The following is a 20,880-nucleotide window of genomic DNA, read 5'->3' as shown; positions in this document are numbered from 1 at the left end:
AAATGCAGTCGAGCGATGCAAATTGACCCATCATTGATGCCATGTGCATTTAATGTCAGTTTGTGTCCGCTGCATTTCTAATGCAGATTAGAACCATGATACCAAAAAAAAAATAAAAAAATCCCCTTTTGATATTTGCTTCAGTTTCCTTCTTTTTTAACTGCAGAGACTAAAAAAATGGACATTTACTTGAGCTCCAACTCAAAAAAAGTGTGAGATATTAGAATCTGGAATAACAATATGCACATACACGCTTACCTGTGCATGCAAAATATGAATCGCTTTCATTAGTGCAACCACTCCAGCGTGCCCCCGGTAATAAGACTTCACACAAGACTTATTTTGTCATAATACACACTAATGGCAACGAGCTTCACTTGTAAATAAGGTTTTATGCTAGCATTAGCCCACACGTAGGCCCAAGGACATTGTACCTTTAGATGCTTCATCTGGTGTGAAGTAAATTGCATATTTCCAGAGAACGGCCATGTGTCGATGTCGTGCAAGTCTTTGAATTAGCCCACAGGCCAGTTTGTTGACTGCAGAGTGCTGTTTGCTACCAACACAAATCCTCTGCTGCAGTGGAGATTAATATATTCTTGTTGTGGTACTGTAAATGTGGAACTGTATCCTAGCACACTGTCCTTCTGCACAAACAATTCATAGACTGAAAAGGTGGCCTATATTCATTTACGTCATAGATTGAAAGAGAAACACATCAGCAATTGTGTGCTTCTCAGTGTGAAACAGTGTGCATGAAGAGTGCAGAAGAGTGCCCTTGAATCTTTACTGTGGGTGGAAGCCTTGATATTGTATTAGCATGCATGGGGTGTACTGTATGTGTGTGTTTGTGTATCTATATCAGTGGTGTTCTCTCTAAGGAGGCCAAATATAACGAATATAACCAAAATATAACAAATATTACCAAATATGTGACTGAATAATGTATAAACCGCTCATTATTCGGAAGTAACGCAGTTTAAATGTGTCACCCGTGGGCAAGTTTTCAAAAGGCTGCAACATCCCTTTCGACTTCCTTGAGATCACATTGAGATACCAAAGCATTAATTTGAGGTGGGAATGGTGAGACACTTGATAGTCACTTGAGATCTGCGACTGGTTGATTACCCTGTTAGTGCGATAATTCCCACCATCATGTCCCCAAATCAACCAAACTGGAGGAAATGGACAAACTAATCACTAAGTAAACAACTCGCCACTTGTATGTCACTGACTTTTACAAGTTAAAACACCACTAGTGTTTTAAGACACTACTAGTTAAAAGTTTTAGGTCAGTAAGATGTTTTAAAATGTTTTGGTTACACTTTATTAGGATAGTCCACTTTAGACATTCTGGGCCCTATCTTGCACCCAGCGCAATTGACTTTGTACACCGACGCATGTTTCATTCCTATTTTGCACCCGCGCAAAGCGCGCTTTTCCCTCCACAGAAGCACGTCGCTAAACTAGGGAATGAACTTGCGCTCCCTGGGCGGTTCAGCGCAAAAAAGGAGGCGTGTTCCGGCGCAAACAATCCCTGGTGCTATTTTACTGTTCCATAAAACAATTGCGCCACTGGCCAGAAAAAACCTAGTCTAAAGTCAGTGGCGCGTTGCGCGTTGTTCATTATGCTATTTTAAGGGTGCATGCTTGACCATAATGTATAGCGTGCACAACGCGCATAAACTTTGATTCTCTAATCTACACAGAAGCAGCTGTTTTCATTTTTGCAAATCATATTATTACAAACGATAGATAGATAGATAAGTCAAGTCAAGTCAAGTCATTTTATTTGTATAGCACATTTAAACGAACGACAGTTGACCCAAAGTGCTTTACAAGTTAGAGCAGGAAAGGCAGAAACAATATGCCTTAAAATTACATAAAAATGTGTGTAAGACACACATAAAAAAATTAAAAAATAAATATGTATCAACATTTCAAAACAAAAAATAAAGCAAAAAGACATAAGAAATTAAAGAGAATTAAAAGCAAGAGAATAAAAGTATGTTTTCAAATTTGTCTTAAAACTGACAATTGTGTTACAGATAGACAATTTATTATAAAAGCATACATCTAGCTTACACATTTACCCACATTATTATATGCCTGTTTAACCGAAGCTAATTTGGGTGTTTCTCCATCCCCAATGTCACTTCTCTCTCTTTTACGGCCGTGACGAGAGCGTTGCTCTCCTCGGCTGTGAACCGTTCCTGGCGCGCGCCTGGCAAATCCGCCGTTATAATAGCAATACGCCAAGGAAAAAGTGCGTCTGCTCTTAAAGGGAATGTGAGATGATGCTCTGATTGGTTTATTTCACGTTACGCCCAAACCACACCTATGAATAATGAAGCTACTTCAGACCAACCCCTTTTAGATTTGCGCCGGGCGCAAGAGTCATTTATCCCGCCGGGAAAATAGCAACAGCGCCAAGACCCGCCCACAAAGTTACTTGCGCTCTGCGCTTTGACACTTGCGTTTCAGATCGTTAAAATAGGGCCCCATATGTAACTTTGCATCTGCATGTCAACTACCTGTCTGCTTAATATCTGCTAACACTTTATTTTGATGGTCCAACAACATACGTTCTACTGACTATAAGTAACTCTGCAAGTACTTTGTACAAAAAACTTTGTCATTCAAATAACCCTAACCCTAAACTGTTTAGGGTTAGGGTTATTTGAATACAATGCTAAACCTAACCTAATGAGAGTTAGTAGCAGCAAATTAATGAGAGTTAGTTGATATGTAGTTGCAAAGTTACTTATAGTTAGAAGAATGTCTAAAATGGGATATCAAAATAAAGTGTTACCATGTTTTAAAAAAAGGTATTTAATGCTCACCAAGGCTGCATATATTTGATTATGAAAATACAATAAAAACAGTAGTAATGTGAAATACTATTACAATTTAAACCAACGAATGACTAAAATAACAGATTTTAAAATGTAATTTATTCCTGTGATGCTTTACTGTCACTTTTGATCAATTTAATGCATCCTTGCTGAAAAAAACGTAATAATCCAAAAACATGTTCATAACTCAAACTTTTAAAAAGTAGTGTATGTAAATGCTATAAAATAGCGTGTTCATATAAACATAAAAAAATTGTATAGTATTTATTGCTTGTTGGTAGCGCAACTTACTGTAAAAAGTGTTCCATTAACCTTTAACCAAAGCATGTAAACACTGGATGGCACATGAAAAAATAAATAAAATCAAGAAAAGAGACCTCCTGAAATTGAAGCCTCCTTATCAAGACAAGTGCATGCTACTGATCTATACGTGTATGAGAACAAATGAGACAAACGTTATGTAATCAGAGGGGGAATTACGAGGGTGAACAGTATGGGATTTTAAACCAGAGGGGAAAAGAGGAAGTTATGAGGGGAAAGAGATCTGATAAGTGCACCCTGCTGAGTTCACTACTGCGAAAGCACTATGTGGGTGTGCAGAAGGGATGAAAGGCGGAGGGCGGCCCCGACTTTGAGATTCCATATAATTCCAGAGATTCCAGATAAAATGCTTTTCAGTTTTGTCAGCAAAATGCATCAGGCACTAGTTCACCGGATGATTTTATAAAAGTATGCACATAAAGCAGTCAGTACCCCACTAAATATATATATTTTAAAGCATCACAGAGTGTTTACACTTGTTGTGAAGTTATCCTGTAAGACAGGGATTCCCAAACTTTGTTGTCAGACAAAGCCCTTTCACCTAAAATATTTAAAAGTTATCATTGCAATAATTTAGCAAAAGATTAGACATGTTTACTTTTTCATCAACTCATAACTCCCTGTAGTTCCCTCACAAATTCCAGTTTGGGAAACCCTGCTTTAAGTAGTTGGTTGTCTCTGCACATTAAAATGGGAATAGGAGTACCTAGCATACTTGACCTTTAAATTAGTATTTTGTACTAAAGTAGCACAGGCATATTCACCATTTAAAAGTTAGAGTGAGCAAGTAATGTGGAACAAAATCCCATAAGCAGCCCGAGGTAAAAGGCTTCATCTCAGAACTACATAAAAAGTATGATCAATAGAGAGATTTTTACAATGCTGTTGAAACATTGCAGAAATATGATGACACACTTACAGAATGAATGCAATTCAAACACTCTACAAGAAGTTCTTGGGGGCAAAACGGAAGGCCGAGGGTCAATTCCCATCCCAAAGGTTCTTCATGGCTTCATTTGGCATCGATTTGATAATTATGATATTTATTTCCTTGTGATAAGCAAACAGTTATAGTTTCAAATGAGGAAACAAACTCTGTGAAACCTTGATTATGAAATGGAATATTTCCTGAAATTCTGCCAGGAAGACTTAATTACTATGTCACTTATTACCTTCACATCTATCCAATCATGTCCTAATACTTGCTGTATAAAAGATCGGTATACTTACACATGTTTGAGTTCGCAGATGCTGACGCAACAATAACCTGTCCTGTCCATACCTCCCGGGGGGTCGGCTGCGCCCCTGCCTTCGTCTTCAGGCAGGAAATGCAGATTCACTACCCTCGGATTATGCACTACGGACGGGGCCGACGCCAAATAACTTTATAAATAATTGCTTGCTGGGCTGTCAATAAATTAATGCTTTGTTACATTATTATATCTAATATATCTCCTGAGTCTTTCTGGTAGAACTGGATTTCTGGGCTGCAGGAACAAATAAACAATAACAGAGGCTTTGGAAATGAGAAACAATATGAGTATTTTCCACACCAAGCATCTTGTATACCTCACACTTTTAGGAGCCAAATTTGGTTTATGTCTTTGGAATTCGAAGGAATTATATTTCTATAATGTGGATTTGGAAGCTTTATGTGCAAATGCCTTTACCACGCCTGGAGAACTAAATGTTGGACTGCAGCAGTAAAATCGGCTTCCATTTCTCCTCTAGCCTGGGAGCAAAAGATAGTGCTAAAAACAATATCATTAAAGACACTTAATTCCCATTAAAGTAAACTCTGAAATCCCTTTAATTAAAGATGAATCGTTATACAACTTTTCTACAAAGTGCTATATAACTTCCTCTAAACATAAAGCTGAGGCAACTTGCAGCACTACAGAGATGGAACCTATATGTCATCCAAGTTAGGATGACTTTTACAACAGAGTGTTAAGTGCCATAAGCACAGAAAAAATGTTAAGAGGGCTCGTTAAACTTGAAGTACGTAGGCTGTATAGTGAAAAATGAGGTCATAGAACATTAGGGCTGTTCATAACTATGGCTGCATGCTGCCCTTTATTGCTGCTGTGAGACCAGTGCTCTAGTGGCTTTAATAATCCTTGAAGACCATGTTTAAGATGGGAAGCTTGCCGCATATTAGAACAATAGAGTTTCTATACAGGATATGCAAATCTCCATAGGGTTGTCCGTCACTTAGATCTAAAGATATTCCTCATGTAGTTTTAACACACATAAAACCTCACAGACGAACATGTAGCAAAGTACAAAAACAAAGGTAGATTTCACGTGGCATTTTCGCTCGTAACTTCATGAAACATGCATAGACCGTGCAAAATGGCCCATCATTATTTAGAGCAGATTCTCGCGATAAACTGTAATCTCTTAGATCTAGATCTATAATCTCATGTGTCTTAGATCTAAAAAAATTCCTCATAGAGTTATAACAATAAAACAACATAAACTGGAAACACTTGTTTGAAGAGGTTTTGGATGCTTGACTAAACAAAAAAACTACCTTGGTTCAAAATGCTGTAACTTTTGATTACTTTATGCTATCACCACAACAATTTGGTTCCAGATACAGCTCACATGTAGGGGAACTTCACCAAAATAGAATTGTCCTCCTACTGTACCTTATTTCCTTCCTGAGTTATTGCATGCCAAATAAGAAAGATATGTAAAATTTCCCTTAAGGGGAGACACCCCAGGTGAATAGAAAAAAAAAAAACTAATAGATATCAGCATGAAACTTCCCCAGTTGATTACTGACATTAAGACAAATATCTTTTCAATTACAAGTTTTTAGAATATTTATGTTTAGATATGCAAATTAGGTAGTATCTCATTAAATGTGCTAATTTGCATATATTTCCAGAAGAGAAATCTGAACATTGGATAAAGCCAGATTAAAAATTCTTGTTTCATTTTGTTGACATATTAGAGTCAAAGGTTTTTACAGAGGGGATTTTGGATATCTCTTTTTATCACTCCATTAATCATAAAAAACTGTCAACAGCCATAAAAAAAATCCATTTTCAGCCTGTTTTAAGGTATAAAACGTTGTATAAATCAGAATCTGATTGATATATGAACAAACCCCTCTGTAAAAACCTTAAGAATATAGATACCGTTACGAAAAAAAAAATTCTTCAAGTGTTCTATTAGTATACTTCTTTTAAACTAAAAATAAGAAAGTATACTTTCAGTCTACATTTTATATACTTCTCAAAAATATACTTAAAATTACACTTAAGTGTAATTGATAAATATATAAATACTGAGAGAAAAGTCCAAGTATATTTGGCCTATACTTGAAGTAAATTTTTTGATCGAGATATACTTAAAAGTATAATTAAGTATTCAAAGTATACTTGGCTTGTAGTTGTGTAAACTCTTTTGATCAAGTAGCCTATTAAAAATACTTCTTTTTTTTAACATAGTTTTTCATATACAGTCTTATGAAACTTACATTGTTTGAATATACTGATTAGAATATTGATATAAAACAGGTATGTTTCTAATTATGTAACAAATTCTTATGTTTCTAATGTGATTTTCTAAACTTTTTTGTTTAAAATGTACTGAAACTTTATGAAACTTACCGACATTCAAGTGTTGATTAAAAAAGCATTCATGAAGCTAATAAAATGTTTTTAAAATTAAAGTACAGTTAAAAGTATTTTTCAAGGTTAAAACATAATATCTACATTTGAACATAGTAGTATACTGCAAGTGCAAAAAACTATAAGTATAATATTATGTTCACTTAAAGAAAACTTACAAGTATACTTGCAGTAAAACTACTAACCTAGTAGTTTATTGAGAGTACACTTCCGTGTGTACTTTCATAAACTAAAAAATGTACTACTTGTATTAAAATAGTAAAGTAAGTAGTTTACTACTCTTTATAGTACACTTAAACGTATACTTTTATATACTAAAAGTGGGCCAATTTAGTCCCAAGCAGTATTGAAATAGTACACTTACAAGTTTACTACAAGTACACATTGATATTAGTATACTTACTACATAAAGTAGCCTATACTTAAAAATATACTTGAACATTACTTAAGTATACTTCATAAAATTAACTTGAATTATACTTCTTTTTCCTAAGGGTAGGAATACAATTGTTTGAGTTTGGTAAGTGCTGCTGAAGTGGAGATTTCTGGCTCAGAGTATGAGAAAAAAAAAAACAGTTTTGAGAAAACGGCCTTTAAAATTGACATCAGCCAATGAGATTTCGCTTTTAGAGTTAAATGCCCCATTGTACTTTCACGATGCTGATAAAAAAGGAAATTACCATATTTGGAAGTCTGAAAGAAGACATGTTATTGAAGACAAATAGCCCAAAATCTCAAAATTGACCAATAAAAAACAAAAAAAAAACATGTTTTTGCATGCTGTGTCTCCCCTTAAGCACACTTTTGTCTTTTATCAGCAGTTTCTCAGACCGAGAATGTTCAAATGTAATGAATTTTTGTAATAAATGTAATGAATTTTTTTTTCAAAAAATGTTCTCTAAAAGTTTTTTTTTATTTTATCAAACTATAGCTACCTTTTGACTCCTCTGCAATAGTTTTGGAGTTATGAGTCTTTACTTTTATGTATGTCACGCAGAAAAAAATACTTTAAAAAATACCTTCAGGGCTTGAAGGGTTAAACAGAACCACTGATTTGATTCTTATTGAATCTCTTTCATTGGGTATACATGTTTCTCCACTATGATTTTAAACAGAATGAAAGGAAATAAGCAATCAGTCTGAAAGCCTGTTATAGACCAGGCGTTGTGTTAAAAAAAACATATATTTAAGAAACCTTGTTGGAGGTTACACTATTCAACATTTTTTTTCTAGAAATTACATAAAAAAGAGTTATTCAAAATAATCATATTTATTGCTCTGTGCATGTTCACAGCCTCAAAGAGTGTTAATATAGTACATGAAGGCTATAAAAAGCAACGGTAAGCAATCTCATTCCTAAGGGATCTATAAACACGCCAGCCCCCTGCAGTGAAATTGCCAGTCCCAGGGTTAGGCACTGAAGCGCTGCCTAATATGCTTGGCTGGCAGTGTCTCCGTTAGCTAGCGCGCACTCCAAACCCTCTCGTTTAGGATTGTCAGGCTAAGACTTCCCATGCCCGTTGCGTCCTGGAAATGTCACTAGCCAAAGCGGGCGAAGAGCCCACAGAGCGTTGCGAGGCACTCGCGTCGACAGGTGACCAGGCGAGACAACATGATGGATGAGCAAGTAGGGGAAAAGCGGCATGTTAAACAGAACAAATAAACTGCAGAACAACAGTTGGTGAACAAAAAAGCATGAGCAGAGGCTGTGTATAGGGAGAATATAAGAAATTAACGGAGAGGCCAGACTCCTCCATCATGATCAGAACAGATGAGTCAATCATCACCCACTGCAGGCACAAAACACAGCTCCACACCCACACATGCACACACACACACACACACACACACACACACACACTAAAGTACTGAACGGATGCCCCCGCAATCACTTCACACAGCTAACCTCTGTTCGCTGGGGTCCCATCCTTGATTTCTCCTGTAAAGCTTATCTTATTACAGCAGCTTCATCCCACCGGACACAGCTGTTAATTAGTTTTCTGCCCCTTCTCTTGTTTTCAGAGTCACTCTTTTTCTCTTTGCAGTGCCAGGTGCGCTTTCAGTTGGGAAGTCATCAAAGATAGTACAAGGTGTCCTCTCTATAGTGGAAATGACATGCATGCTGTTATTTCTTTTTTAGAGTTAATGAAATAAATGCTCTCTGCTGATAAAGGTAAATATGAAATGCGACAGATGCTGGGAAATAAATCTAATCTGAATTCAAATGGATAGTCTTTCCTTTTCAAGCCTGTGATGTGCATCTTTTGAAAAGGTTTTGCGACATGCTTTAAATGATTTATTAGAAAATCTAATGCTAACAGCTACATTACATGGGCCATTATGAAAGGCATGGATTTGATTATTTTCTGATTCTTCAGTCCATCCACTAGATCATTACACTCCAGAGGACACATGCAGATGGGGTGGCATGCTGCTTTTACAACCACTTTAAACACCATTTTGCAGATTATTTTATAATTATACATGTAGCCATTATGACCTCATATAAATTGAGAGATTTATACTTTTAAAAAGTAATTTGTCACACTGTAGGACCCTTATAGCTAGTGAAGACAAAAATGATTTAATACAATTTTAAGAAATAGTAACCAGTTACAGGAACACTATACCATTCAAAAGTTAGGGGTCAGTTAGATTTTTTTTTGACAGAAAGTAATATTTAGCAAGCATGCATTAAATTAATCAAAAGTGACAAAAAGTTCACTAACATGTCTTTAACATTTATGAAATGAAAAAGGTTTATTTCTATTTCTTAATTTCTCAATTTTATTTCTATTTATCAAAGAATCTTACAGATTCTACAAAAGTATTAAGCAGCACACAAAAGAAACGCTTCTGAACGATGCTGAAAATTCAGCTTTGCCGTCACAGGAATAAATTACATTTTAAAATATATTAAAATAGAAAACAGTTATTTAAAAATATATATAATATTTCACAATATTACTGTATTTACTGTATTTTTGATCAAATAAATGCAGTCTTGGTGAGCATAAGAGACTTCTTACAAAAATATTACAAAAAAAATATTACTAATCCCAAACTTTTGAAATTGTTCTACATTTAAATAAATAAAATTTTAGAGAGTATAGTTTAACCCAAAAAAATGTTTCATGGAATACTAAATATGGCAGTTCTAAAGATCCAGAAAGGATCATGCAAGTTTAGTTTATGAAACACACGCACCAAAAACAGCACCAGAATAACCATAACCATACCTGTATGACTTCAAAAGACTTGGAATATAGTGCATGAGTTGTATGGACTATATTGATTGTGTTTTATTGTCTTTTTGGAAGCTAGCTTTTGGCCAGTATGAACTGTCCTTGTACAAGAGTTGCACGTAATAGTTCTTCAAACATTGCTATTTTTGTGTTCCTAGAACAAAAAAAACAGGCAAAAAACAAACAAACAAAGGTATACTGGGATACGAGTAGATGATCACCAAACATTCATTTTTGGTCCACTATCTCTTTAACCCATGATGTTATTAAAAATAGCATCTCATCTCTTCCATCAACTGCGTGGAAACCAATATTGCTCATGAGCAAACACAAAATTCAGCTCAAGCTCAACAATCCCTTGAGCATAAAAGCAGAGTGCTAAGACTAGTAAACATTACTAATAATGCAATCCCAAAACACAAGCAATGCAGAGACCTTGATGGAAACTGCAAAAAGCCGGAGAGAATGAGAGGGAGAGAGAAACAAAATGAAAAGGAAGGAAAGGACATGGGCAAAAACAACAACAATATGGCATGGCAAGACGTGTTACGTGTACTTTGCATTGACTTTGAGCACCAGTAGGCAGCCACTAGCAAAGGCGAATCTGACAAGGAATAAATCACCCCACATGATGTCATTATAAATGGCCGTGGACGCTGCCATTCCAGCTGAGCAGAGGAAGTGTGAAGGAGAGGGTGACAGAACAGTGTGATGATGACTCGTAATTGACAACCGCACTGCTCTGCGTGACCACACGCGCAGAGGCAGAACAGTACAGCGCTAAAGCTCTTAGACAAATATTAGCCCTACTCAATAAACAGAACGCATCTTACTGAAGTGAACTACGTCAACAGTAACCATAAACATCTCCCATGAATCTTAATAATATCCCTTGACTTATCCTATATGTGTAGGATGTTGACAACTAAACTTGGTCTAATTCAGTATTACTTTAGCTCTGCCTTCATAAGCAATCGTGCATACCATTCTGCACACAGGCCAAATGCACCATTAGCATGGATGCTTCATAAAGACAATAGAGTCTATAAACAATTATATATTACCATGAGCACAGCCTTTCTCTCACAGTCTTTTTCACAGACGGGAAGTTGCATTTAATTTGCATTGACTGGCTTTTAAAAATAGAACTAAGCATTCTGGGAAACAGAACATAAACTTTTATTTAAAAAATATCTTGAAATGACATGATGGTCTTTTTTTGTCCTATCTAATAATGTATTCAAGAAATACAACTAAAGACCTTAAAAAAGCAATTAATACATATAATGAGTCCGATAAAATGAGCGTGATTTTAATTTATTTACAAATTACTTTAATCATTAACTCATTTAACTTTTAACGTAATTAAAACAGTTTCTCTACTTATTAGTATTGAAAAAAATCAGCAAAATAAAATTCCTGTGGTGTGACCAATATGCAGAAAATATATAATTTAATGAATATACAAGAATTACTTTTTACTTGATGGTTACACCACATGACATTTTTAGAGTCTTTAAAAAAAAATGTTTAAATGGCATACCAAATGAAATCAACATAAATACAAAGAGTACATTTCTAAGAACTTGGCACATGTTTCAAATTTAAAATTGTGGACTTTTTTCATTGTGGACATGTATTCACTCTTACACATTTTCCACATATCTGTCATACATCTGGTATGAATTCCAAAACATACCACTGATAAAATAATCTTTAAAGGGGTCATATAATGGTACATGCACTTTTACAAGTTGATTGTACTGAAATGTGTGTTGCCAGTGCCTGTACACAACCATCATATAATGATAAAAATCCATCCAGTGTTTTTTTTTTAATCTCCTTATATGTTTTCCCCTGTCTCAAATCAAGCCGTTCGGACGCCCCTCCCACGATTGTTAATTGACAGCAGCGTTTCAACCCAACACAGACCCGCCCTCGCTCGTGAGCGAGCTGTCATCATAGTTCGCTATTGTTGATACGCTGGAGCAGAATGGCGTCTAAGCGATTGTGGTGTTCTGTTCTTGGGTGTAATAAGGAACACAGCAGTCATTTTGATGTTCCTAAATCCGAACCGCTGAAGACGCAGTGGCTGAGTTTTGTTTTCGAAGGGAATATTCCCCACGATCAACGTCAATGCTTTCATGTTTGCGCGAATCATTTCACCAAACTGCTTTATAAACGAGAACATTGAAAAAGGTATTAGCTCCTGTCTGAGTATGTGTTGTTTATGTGCCTAATGACTGTCACAGACTGGTTAAACAGATCAGTAAAATTTTAGTGCTTCAGCCCTGACAGTTGTACCTAACACTGCATAGATAACGTTACGCATCACTGACAAGCCTACATTTACCGAAAAAAATGTTTTCATGACCATTAGCTGTAACATCAATCTGTCAATGAACTACCGTATACATCAGTAAACACATAGCGTTCGTATCTCACTAAAGTTACTCTACCCTGCCAGTACACACAAAGATAGATCAAAGTGACATTACGTTAACCAACCATTCAGAAACGTCATGTTCGAGCCTTAATTGTCGAACTTCTTCGGGGCCGTCATTTTGTTCTGGGTCCATCTCCGGTTCAAATTATTACGGTTGCACAAATGTGTCCTCAGAGACTCCTGCTGCCATTCTTCAAAATATACCCTCAACTGTTGTCAAGGCAACACTCCACATGTATTGTGTCAAAACGCCCCACAGAACAGAGGGGCGGGGTGAGCAAAGCTCATTATCATTTAAAGACACATGCACTTAAATGGCGTGCTGAAAACAGAGCTGTTTTTGACCAGGTAAAATTAGTGTTTTCTTACAATACTAATGAGAATTTTTAATTAAAGTATATTACAAACTTTTCATTTAGACCCTAAAGAATCATATTAACTTGTACAAAAATGGCATTATATGACCCCTTTAAGTAAGTGTTCACACACACTTACCTGCTTGATACCAAGTCGATAAGCCATGATACGGTCGACCGCATTGGGATTCATTTGAGTCCACTGAAGTTTGAAGCCGTAGACACGAGGTTTGTTCTGCCACAGAGCGCTGTAGGTGTCATAGTAGAACTCGGGTGCAAAGGCTTTACCTGAAAACAGACATTGGCTTATTACTGTAAATTCACAGCCACATTTCAAGGCCAAAACCAAGACTGAACAATTATTTGTTTTGTCCTAATAGAAAATTCATAAATAAACTTTTAATATTGAAGAAAAAATGTAGACAGATGTGAAGATTTTCATGGATTGTGTTGGCTATAAATTGCAGATACAAAAGTGGCAGATTCCACATTCCCTCTGAAGCCGGATACATTATCACAAAAATTCTCGATTTAGGATGTGTCAGATAAATCATTTGAAGTAACCCACAGGGATTTGTTTTATAAGGTAGGTCTGTCTTAAAGAAGTAATGTTTTTATACCAGTAATGCTTTTTTTCTAATCCATGTTTATAAAAGCTACTTAAATGCCCTAATTGAACTAAGGCCTAATCCTGGCTTAGTCTAAGTCCTGTCTGTGAAACTGGGCTATAGTCTGCTGTTTAGACCGGCAGGTCAAATGTCTGGCGCACTGAAGTGATGCTAGGATATTGTGAATGCATTTATAAACCATTGCTGGTGGAAAATTAGTAAAAAAAAGAGGAACGTTCTCCATCAGAGGTTCAACGGAGACAGACACAAAGCAAAGTCATTAGGAGAGCTCACCTCTCTATCTGCTGAAAGCTGACAAGCAATGAAAAATATGAAAACGCGAAAGAAAAAACAGTTTTGCATCAAGGACTGTCTGTTTCTTGCCTAACTAAAAAAACACTTGCAGAATCAAAGTAAAAAAGAATAAATATATTAGTTGCAGACAACAAATGCTTTAAGCTCATGAAATGAAAAGAAACTCTATGTTATGTCTAAAATAGCTGTTTTAACAGTACATTGACTGCACAATTAGATAAACAAAACAAACAAAAACATTATTGTGGTTATGTTGTAGAAAGGGCTTGTGAACGAATCCTGTACAATTATATTATTACGATAATTGGTTTTCATATTGTCAGTTTACTAAAACCAAAAGAAATTACAAAAATGTATTAAAATAGTTTTAGAAAGCAGAATAAAAAAGTAAAAATATGTTCCACAGTTCCACAGCTTCTTCTTTTTGTCAGACAGGTCACTCCATCCGGAAGTTCACCTTTCTGCAGAGAAATTTTGAATGTCCAAGTCGGTAGAAACATCTTGGAGGGTTACATTGAGAAGAGCGAGAATGGAAAATGTGCTGATGTCTGCAGGTCAGGAATAACGGCTGTCACCAGCACTTATTTTATCCCCAGCTTATTAAGAGGGAAAAATCTAGAGCCAATGCTAATAGGTCCATCGAGTTTACTCTGCTTAAGGCTTAGGGATAAATTTGACTCCTCTGGGAATCAATGCTTGAGTGAAGGTGGAGTGAAAAAGCAGGAGCATCATACACACATGGCTCTTAAATCAGCCTAAGATGGAGAAAGATACATGTAGTACTGCATGGATCAGCTGTCACTTAGCAGAGAGGCAAAAGAAACACAGCGGCTCCTGCAGCCAAGGTTTCTAAGAGTGCGTCCACTGTGCTCTACAATGGAAATGTACAAATACTTTAAAGTGCAAACCTTTGATCCATTAGTTTCAGGGTTGGATCAATACCACAATTCTCAATTAACCTTGTCTCAAGGTACATCAGTATCTAAATGGATACTAAACCAATATCTTATGCAACAAATAAACAGCCACGGACAGCAGAAGAAATTAAATTCGTCTAAAAATTAATTATAAAAAACTCAATAATTAAATCTGCTATTAAATGCTCATACTACTGCAAACCTCACATACGCACATACATACTTTATATTTGACTCCCCAGCAGTGTGCAGCCATCAACCAGTGGGGAGTACTTACTAACCCATCAACCACAGGCACCCTGAAGCAAACCACCAAAGATTTTTGAGCCAAGTGAACTTTGAATGCAGCTTCCAAAAAAGAAGAAGCAAAAAAAAAAAAAAAAAAGATTTTTTATAATAATATATATATATATGTAAATAATGCCACACAATTTACATATCATTTGTGTTAAACTAACAAGTTCAGTTGCGAAATTATTAAAGAAATGATGTATTATGGCTCTTTAACACCAAAAGTGAAATGAATCATCTGCAAATCATGTCTTTTATTCACACACAAAGAGCGAAACAAATACGCATCAGCCAGTGAAAATTCACCCAGTGAGATTAAATCCATAAAGTGTATTCAATTTATTATATTTCATGTTTTTTTATTATATATTATTTTAACATAATTCATTCATTTCTGCATTAACACATATTTTGTCTTATCTTAAAAAGGAACTGTATGCGTTAATACATTAACTACTATGAAAATGTTAAATGAATCAGAAATGAATACGATTATTTGAATCTCTTGACAGTTCTTGTTTTTATTTAATGTATGTGCAGTCTGTACTGTAGTAGCGGATACAGAATTGATTAGGCCTAGTTCACGTTTCGAGTCTATCGACTTCGGGTTCGAGTCGTTCGTTCATCACGTGACAGCCACTTAAGCTGAGCTATGCAATTGGTACCGGATACAGAATTGATTAGTTCATCTCTCGAGTCTTCAGGTTCAAGTCGTTTGGTTTTATGTCACGTAACTGCATGTTGTTATTAGGCTATATATAGGTATCTTTATCAAAGTGATTTTCTATGGGGTTAGGATTGTATAGGCTATATATATATATATATATACATAGACATCCAAATAAATAGATTGAGATTCACAAACAAATGTAAAGAGATTCACAAAAAAAAAAATCGAATTCACAAATAAATAATTAAGATCCACAAATTAATGTAAGATGCATTAAAAATGTATAAAACTCACAAATAAATAAAATGAGATTTGCAGTACCACATTCAGTACTTTAGTAGTACCACATTCAAAAGGAAAAGAACCATCATGACAGAAATTCTAAAAATTATAAATTGAAAGAAATAAAAAAGCTATAAATTGAGACCAAAAAACGCAGCATGTAACTGTTAAAAAAACTGACTACGCGCTTGTTTATGAGAAAGTTTGGGAATTATTAACTCATTTATGTGTCCAGCGCTGACATCACGTCACGTGACAAAAGAACGAAAGACTCGAGAGGTGAACTAATCATCTCTCTTTCCGGTACTGACAGCATAGCCTCTATGGGACTGACAGGAAGAACGAAAGACTCGGACTCGGACCCGAACCCGAAGACTCGAGAGATGAACTAATAATTTCTGTTTTCAGTACAGAACCTATGGGATGTTGCGCATGCGCGGTCAACACAAAATGAACGAATCACTCTCTGTGACAACTCGGTAGTCCCGAGTCATATTAAAGATTCGTTCAAAATGCAGTTTGTTTGAACTTTTTATTCATCAAAGTATCCAAAAAATTTGACTAAAATATTAAGCATTTTTATTAAGCAAAATATTAAGCACAAAAACTGTTTTCAACATCATAATAACAATAAATGTTTCTTGAGCACCAAATATGCATATAATAATAATGATTTATGATTTCATGGAAATATATAAAAAAAATTATAATTGTGATGATAATAGTTCATAATATTTTACTGTTTTTCTCAACCCTGATCAACACTGATCAAATGAATGCAGCCTTGGTGAGCAAAAGAGACTTCTTTAAAAACAGAGTATTAGTCACAATGACGTTGTGAAGAAATGTTGATAGTGCAAACATATGCAGAAATAAAGACAAAATAATACTCACAGCAATAAACTGTACATCTACCTGTAGTTCAAATGGTTCATGTAATTGAAAAATTCCCATTCGGTGTGGAAAGGCCTTTAGGTTGGGATTTGAACCCAGGTCAACTAAAGTGAAAAACAAAAACTGTACAACTGCACTAACACAATTCATACTTACATTAAAAACTTCTTGTTAAAGCCTTTCTTTTCTTAGTCATGTCTTATTTCGCCTTGGGCACATGTGAGCCAGTACAACACTGGTGCCCTTTCAGAAAAAAGGTGCATGATGGTCCTTCTCTCAACTTTCTGAACTTTCTGCTGTATTAATTGGTAACCCCTGTTGGGTTTGCATTTTGCACTGAAATTAATGCTGAGACTAAGAAAAGTCAAGCTTTCTTATCTTCGAACAGTTGTGCACATTGCTCTGACAAAGTGAAATGTCAACTTGATGCATTGGCCATTTGTTCAAGTGTCACACAAAACCCTGTGGCCATGTGACATTGGCTGTTGTTCTGTGCCTTCGCCTTCATTTGCTTGAATCCATCATGTTCGCTTCGCGATACAACATTACAGGAGTTTAGCCTCCAATAAAACCATGTGGAAAAACAACACTCAGCGTGGAATTGGGATTGGCTTGGGCTCTTTTAACGCTTAGACATACAGTATAAAAACCCATTTGATGACAACGATAAATGAGAGCTTCAAGCTCGTGCAGTATGTTCCAGCATCATAGAGAGCAGAGGCTCATCATAGATGCATGGTTTGTGCAAAATAATGGCCTTCAGCATGTCCTACAGAAGTGCACAGAGGAGAGAGAGAACGAGAGATGCGGATACAAGGAGAGTGGATATGAGTGATATAATCCTCTTTTATGCCTGCTGAACAGAGCAGGAAATTGTCAATGCAAATTAAATGATTAGGGGTGAACATCTCCAAGAATAACCTATGCATCAGAAAGCAGGTAGCTCATCTCTCTCTCTCTCTCTCTCTCTCTCTCTCTCTCTCTCTCTCTCTCTCTCTCTCTCTCTCTCTCTCTCTCTCTCTCTCTCTCTCTCTCTCTCTCCCTCCCTCTCTCTCTCTCCCACATCCTCCTCTGGTCCAGGATGCCTCATCAACCAGCTGGGATTTCAGCCATGAATATTCAACAGCAGGGAGGGCAAAAACACGAGCTAGCAGTTCCCATTTCTAAACACAAGCGTCTGGTGCAGTAGCAGGCATGAGATCAGGCTACTTATGTGGTGGCACGAAATCAAAGAGAAACTGCTCCACCATTTGCACCAAATGTTCCAGGTGACTTGGTGGACTGGATTTATTGGTGCCAAAACAGATATACGGCCAGTCCTAGATATGGGGTTTTGAATCTCGAAGGAAAAGCAAGTGTGGTGTGGCTTTTAAATCGCTAGTGAAGCGCTAATGCTAGCAAAGTATCTGCACAGTTTAATTTATTCTGTTGTTAAGTGCTTGTAGTTGAGATTTGCATGTTATTAATGACTGCATATAAAGTGTTAAGTACTGTGTACATATATAAGAAAATATTTCCAGGACAAAACCAACATCTGCTTAATGGACAGTTAAAAAAATAACAGGGTACTTCAGTAGTTTCCTCATAATTAAATGTGACTGTAGCACAAAAATCTGCCTATCAGGAACAGTTTTGGATTAGGCACCAAAGTATCGTAAAATGGTGATTCTTGACAGGTTTTTCTTAAGGAAAATGTAACGTACAATTAAGAAACAAGCACATCAGTAAAAGTGCTGTTGCTTGCGCCCAATATCACAGCCATGCTAATATTCAGCCCAATATTGAGTGTGACATTTCATTTATACAGCATTTCAATAAACAAGAGATGCGTCCCTATTTACACACTGTACTTGTGCACTCTTCCATTTTGTAGTATAAATAGTGCAAGCAGTGTGTTCACACTTCAAATTACAACACGCAACGGTATAGTACATAATGAATAGTATAAGTGCTTAGTGTCTTGAACATTATATGGGACACAAGAAAGAAGTTAATATTGAATAACTTACATTTCAAACATAATATTGCCAGTTACCAGATATAATATTACAAGTTATTTTGTCTTGTTTTGACCCTTTGACCCTTCAATAAAAAAGGTCACAAACAAAGCCAAAGAAGAACCGCTGCGAGTTTCTAAGCAACACATAGTACTGGAGATTTCCTTCCTGAATGAATAATTTAAGTTGTTCATAAAGACAGTTGCTTGTTGCCAGCTACTGGCGTAACAATAGCCGCTTTCCGACCGGAGGAACCTTTTCACAGTTCCTAGAACTATTGGCTAAAGTACCCGGATGTCGGCGTGTTCGCACCGCAGGAACTAGGAACGATTTTAGTTCTAGGAACTCCATTTGGAGGAACTAATTTAGGTCCTACTTCAGAGTAGGGTCTAAACCAGCACTACAGGAACTACCCGTGACGTTAGTGTACGCTGATTGACCGAACGCACGCGGAACACCAGCACCCGCCATTTTTAAAACAGCTAGAATGTAAACACACAGATTATAGCCTATATATTTACTCCAGAAACTAACTATACAAACATGAAAACAGTGATAGATGGGTCTCTAAACCTTTATGCTGAAGAGAAAATCCAACGCAACTTTGAGAGGACCAAGCCAAACATATGTTTATCTGCCCAGCTAGCAACACTGGACATCAACCACAAGGCTAATAACCTTTTTTTCATATACTGTCTACTTTCTATAACAGTTCTATCTAATAACATATTAAACAGTACTGTTAGACCGATCGCTAACTAATAAACACAGAGAATGCGAGCATTGTTTGCTCTGGCGTTCACAGCGCCGCCAAAATAAAGGTCCGTCACGCCGTCAAAATAAAAGTCGCCGTGGTTGCGTCACGCCCTTACCCCTCCTACCAGTTCCTATGGCCACTTGGCCAGTGCGAACGCAAACAGCAAAACCGAGTTTGGGGGAGAGTAGTTCTTAGAACTGTTTAGAAGTGGACAGTTCCTAGAACTAAGTTCCTGTAACTACTTGGTCGGAAAGCGGCTAATGTAACCAGTGGAAAGAGTCACTGATTAATCCTTCCCCTATGTGCTATCTTCCTAACTATACATAATTATATTGCAAATGCATCCATTTAAATTGCACATGTATTTCAATTGTCTTACCTGTGACAAGGAAAGTACATCGGCCAGCACCTGCTTCGTTGGTGATGTCACAAGTGTACGCGCCGTAGCCCTCACGGTTTAGTGACTTTACGTGGTATTCCGTCTCGTCCCGAGTATCGAACTTGCCCGTTGTTAGCAGTCTGGTGCCCAGTTTCCATTCGTATGTCAGTACTCTTGAGGGGTGGGCACGTAAGACCCTGCAGCTCAGTGAGAATGGCCGGCCTAGACCCTGCCTGATCTCCGTATACACCGGCTCCACCGCAGGAGGATCTGGAAAAGGATGCACGTTCATATCAGACAAAAAGAATGTACTTGCACTGGTGCCTACTAAGTCAATAAAACCAATACAATTCCCTGCTGAAAAATCCAGCATAAGGTATGATTTGCATGCTGGTCACCAGCATAGGAAGCAGGAGAGCTGGTGGACCAGCTGCACAGCTCAGTCCACCAGCTAGACCAGCACTATACCAGCTCTAACCAGCATAAACCAGCCTGGACCAACATGGAATTCATGCTGGATTTTTCAGCAGGGTTGAGAAATGTGGCAGTTTGGAGAACTAAGTACAGGATAAACATACTGTGACTGATAAAATAAAGATTCATTCACAAAATCAAAATCGCCTGTGAGTGACAGGAAATGCGAAAGTTACTAGAGAATGTCGCAACAGCAGCTATACAGACATCACAGATGGATCTGTAAGTTTTATAATCACTGCGAAGCAGCAAAACAGCAAAAAAAAAGGGGGGGGGGGAGGTGGGGGGAAATGCTGACTCACCCACTCATAAGAGGGTGACCTGTCATGAATCAGTGATTCATGGTGTTGCGAGCCAATGCGCGCACATACACCATGATGCACACCATCAGAGAGCACAGCCCCGGGAGAGCATCATCAAACATAACAT

General features: G+C 36.8%; 1 protein-coding gene across 2 annotated transcripts in view; it reads right to left on the bottom strand.

Moving 5' to 3' along the window:
* The window catches only part of mdga2a (MAM domain containing glycosylphosphatidylinositol anchor 2a), a 145,905-nt gene that overhangs the window by 18,394 nt on the left and 106,631 nt on the right, over window positions 1-20,880 (bottom strand). For both annotated transcript variants that reach the window (XR_014625770.1, XM_084393785.1), the window contains exons 9-10: window positions 19,978-20,247; window positions 13,007-13,155 (exon numbers count right to left, since the gene is read on the bottom strand). Coding sequence is in view for 1 of the 2 variants with exons in the window: in XM_084393785.1 (XP_084249911.1) it covers window positions 13,007-13,155; window positions 19,978-20,247 (419 nt within the window). In the remaining variant the exon portion in view is untranslated. The remainder of the gene's footprint in view (window positions 1-13,006; window positions 13,156-19,977; window positions 20,248-20,880) is intronic.

Source organism: Rutilus rutilus (genome assembly GCF_951802725.1).
Source record: "Rutilus rutilus genome assembly, chromosome: 21".
NCBI classification, from domain to species: domain Eukaryota; kingdom Metazoa; phylum Chordata; class Actinopteri; order Cypriniformes; family Leuciscidae; genus Rutilus; species Rutilus rutilus.
Note: the sequence above shows the minus strand (reverse complement) of the source record. Positions and strands in the feature narration are given on the sequence as shown.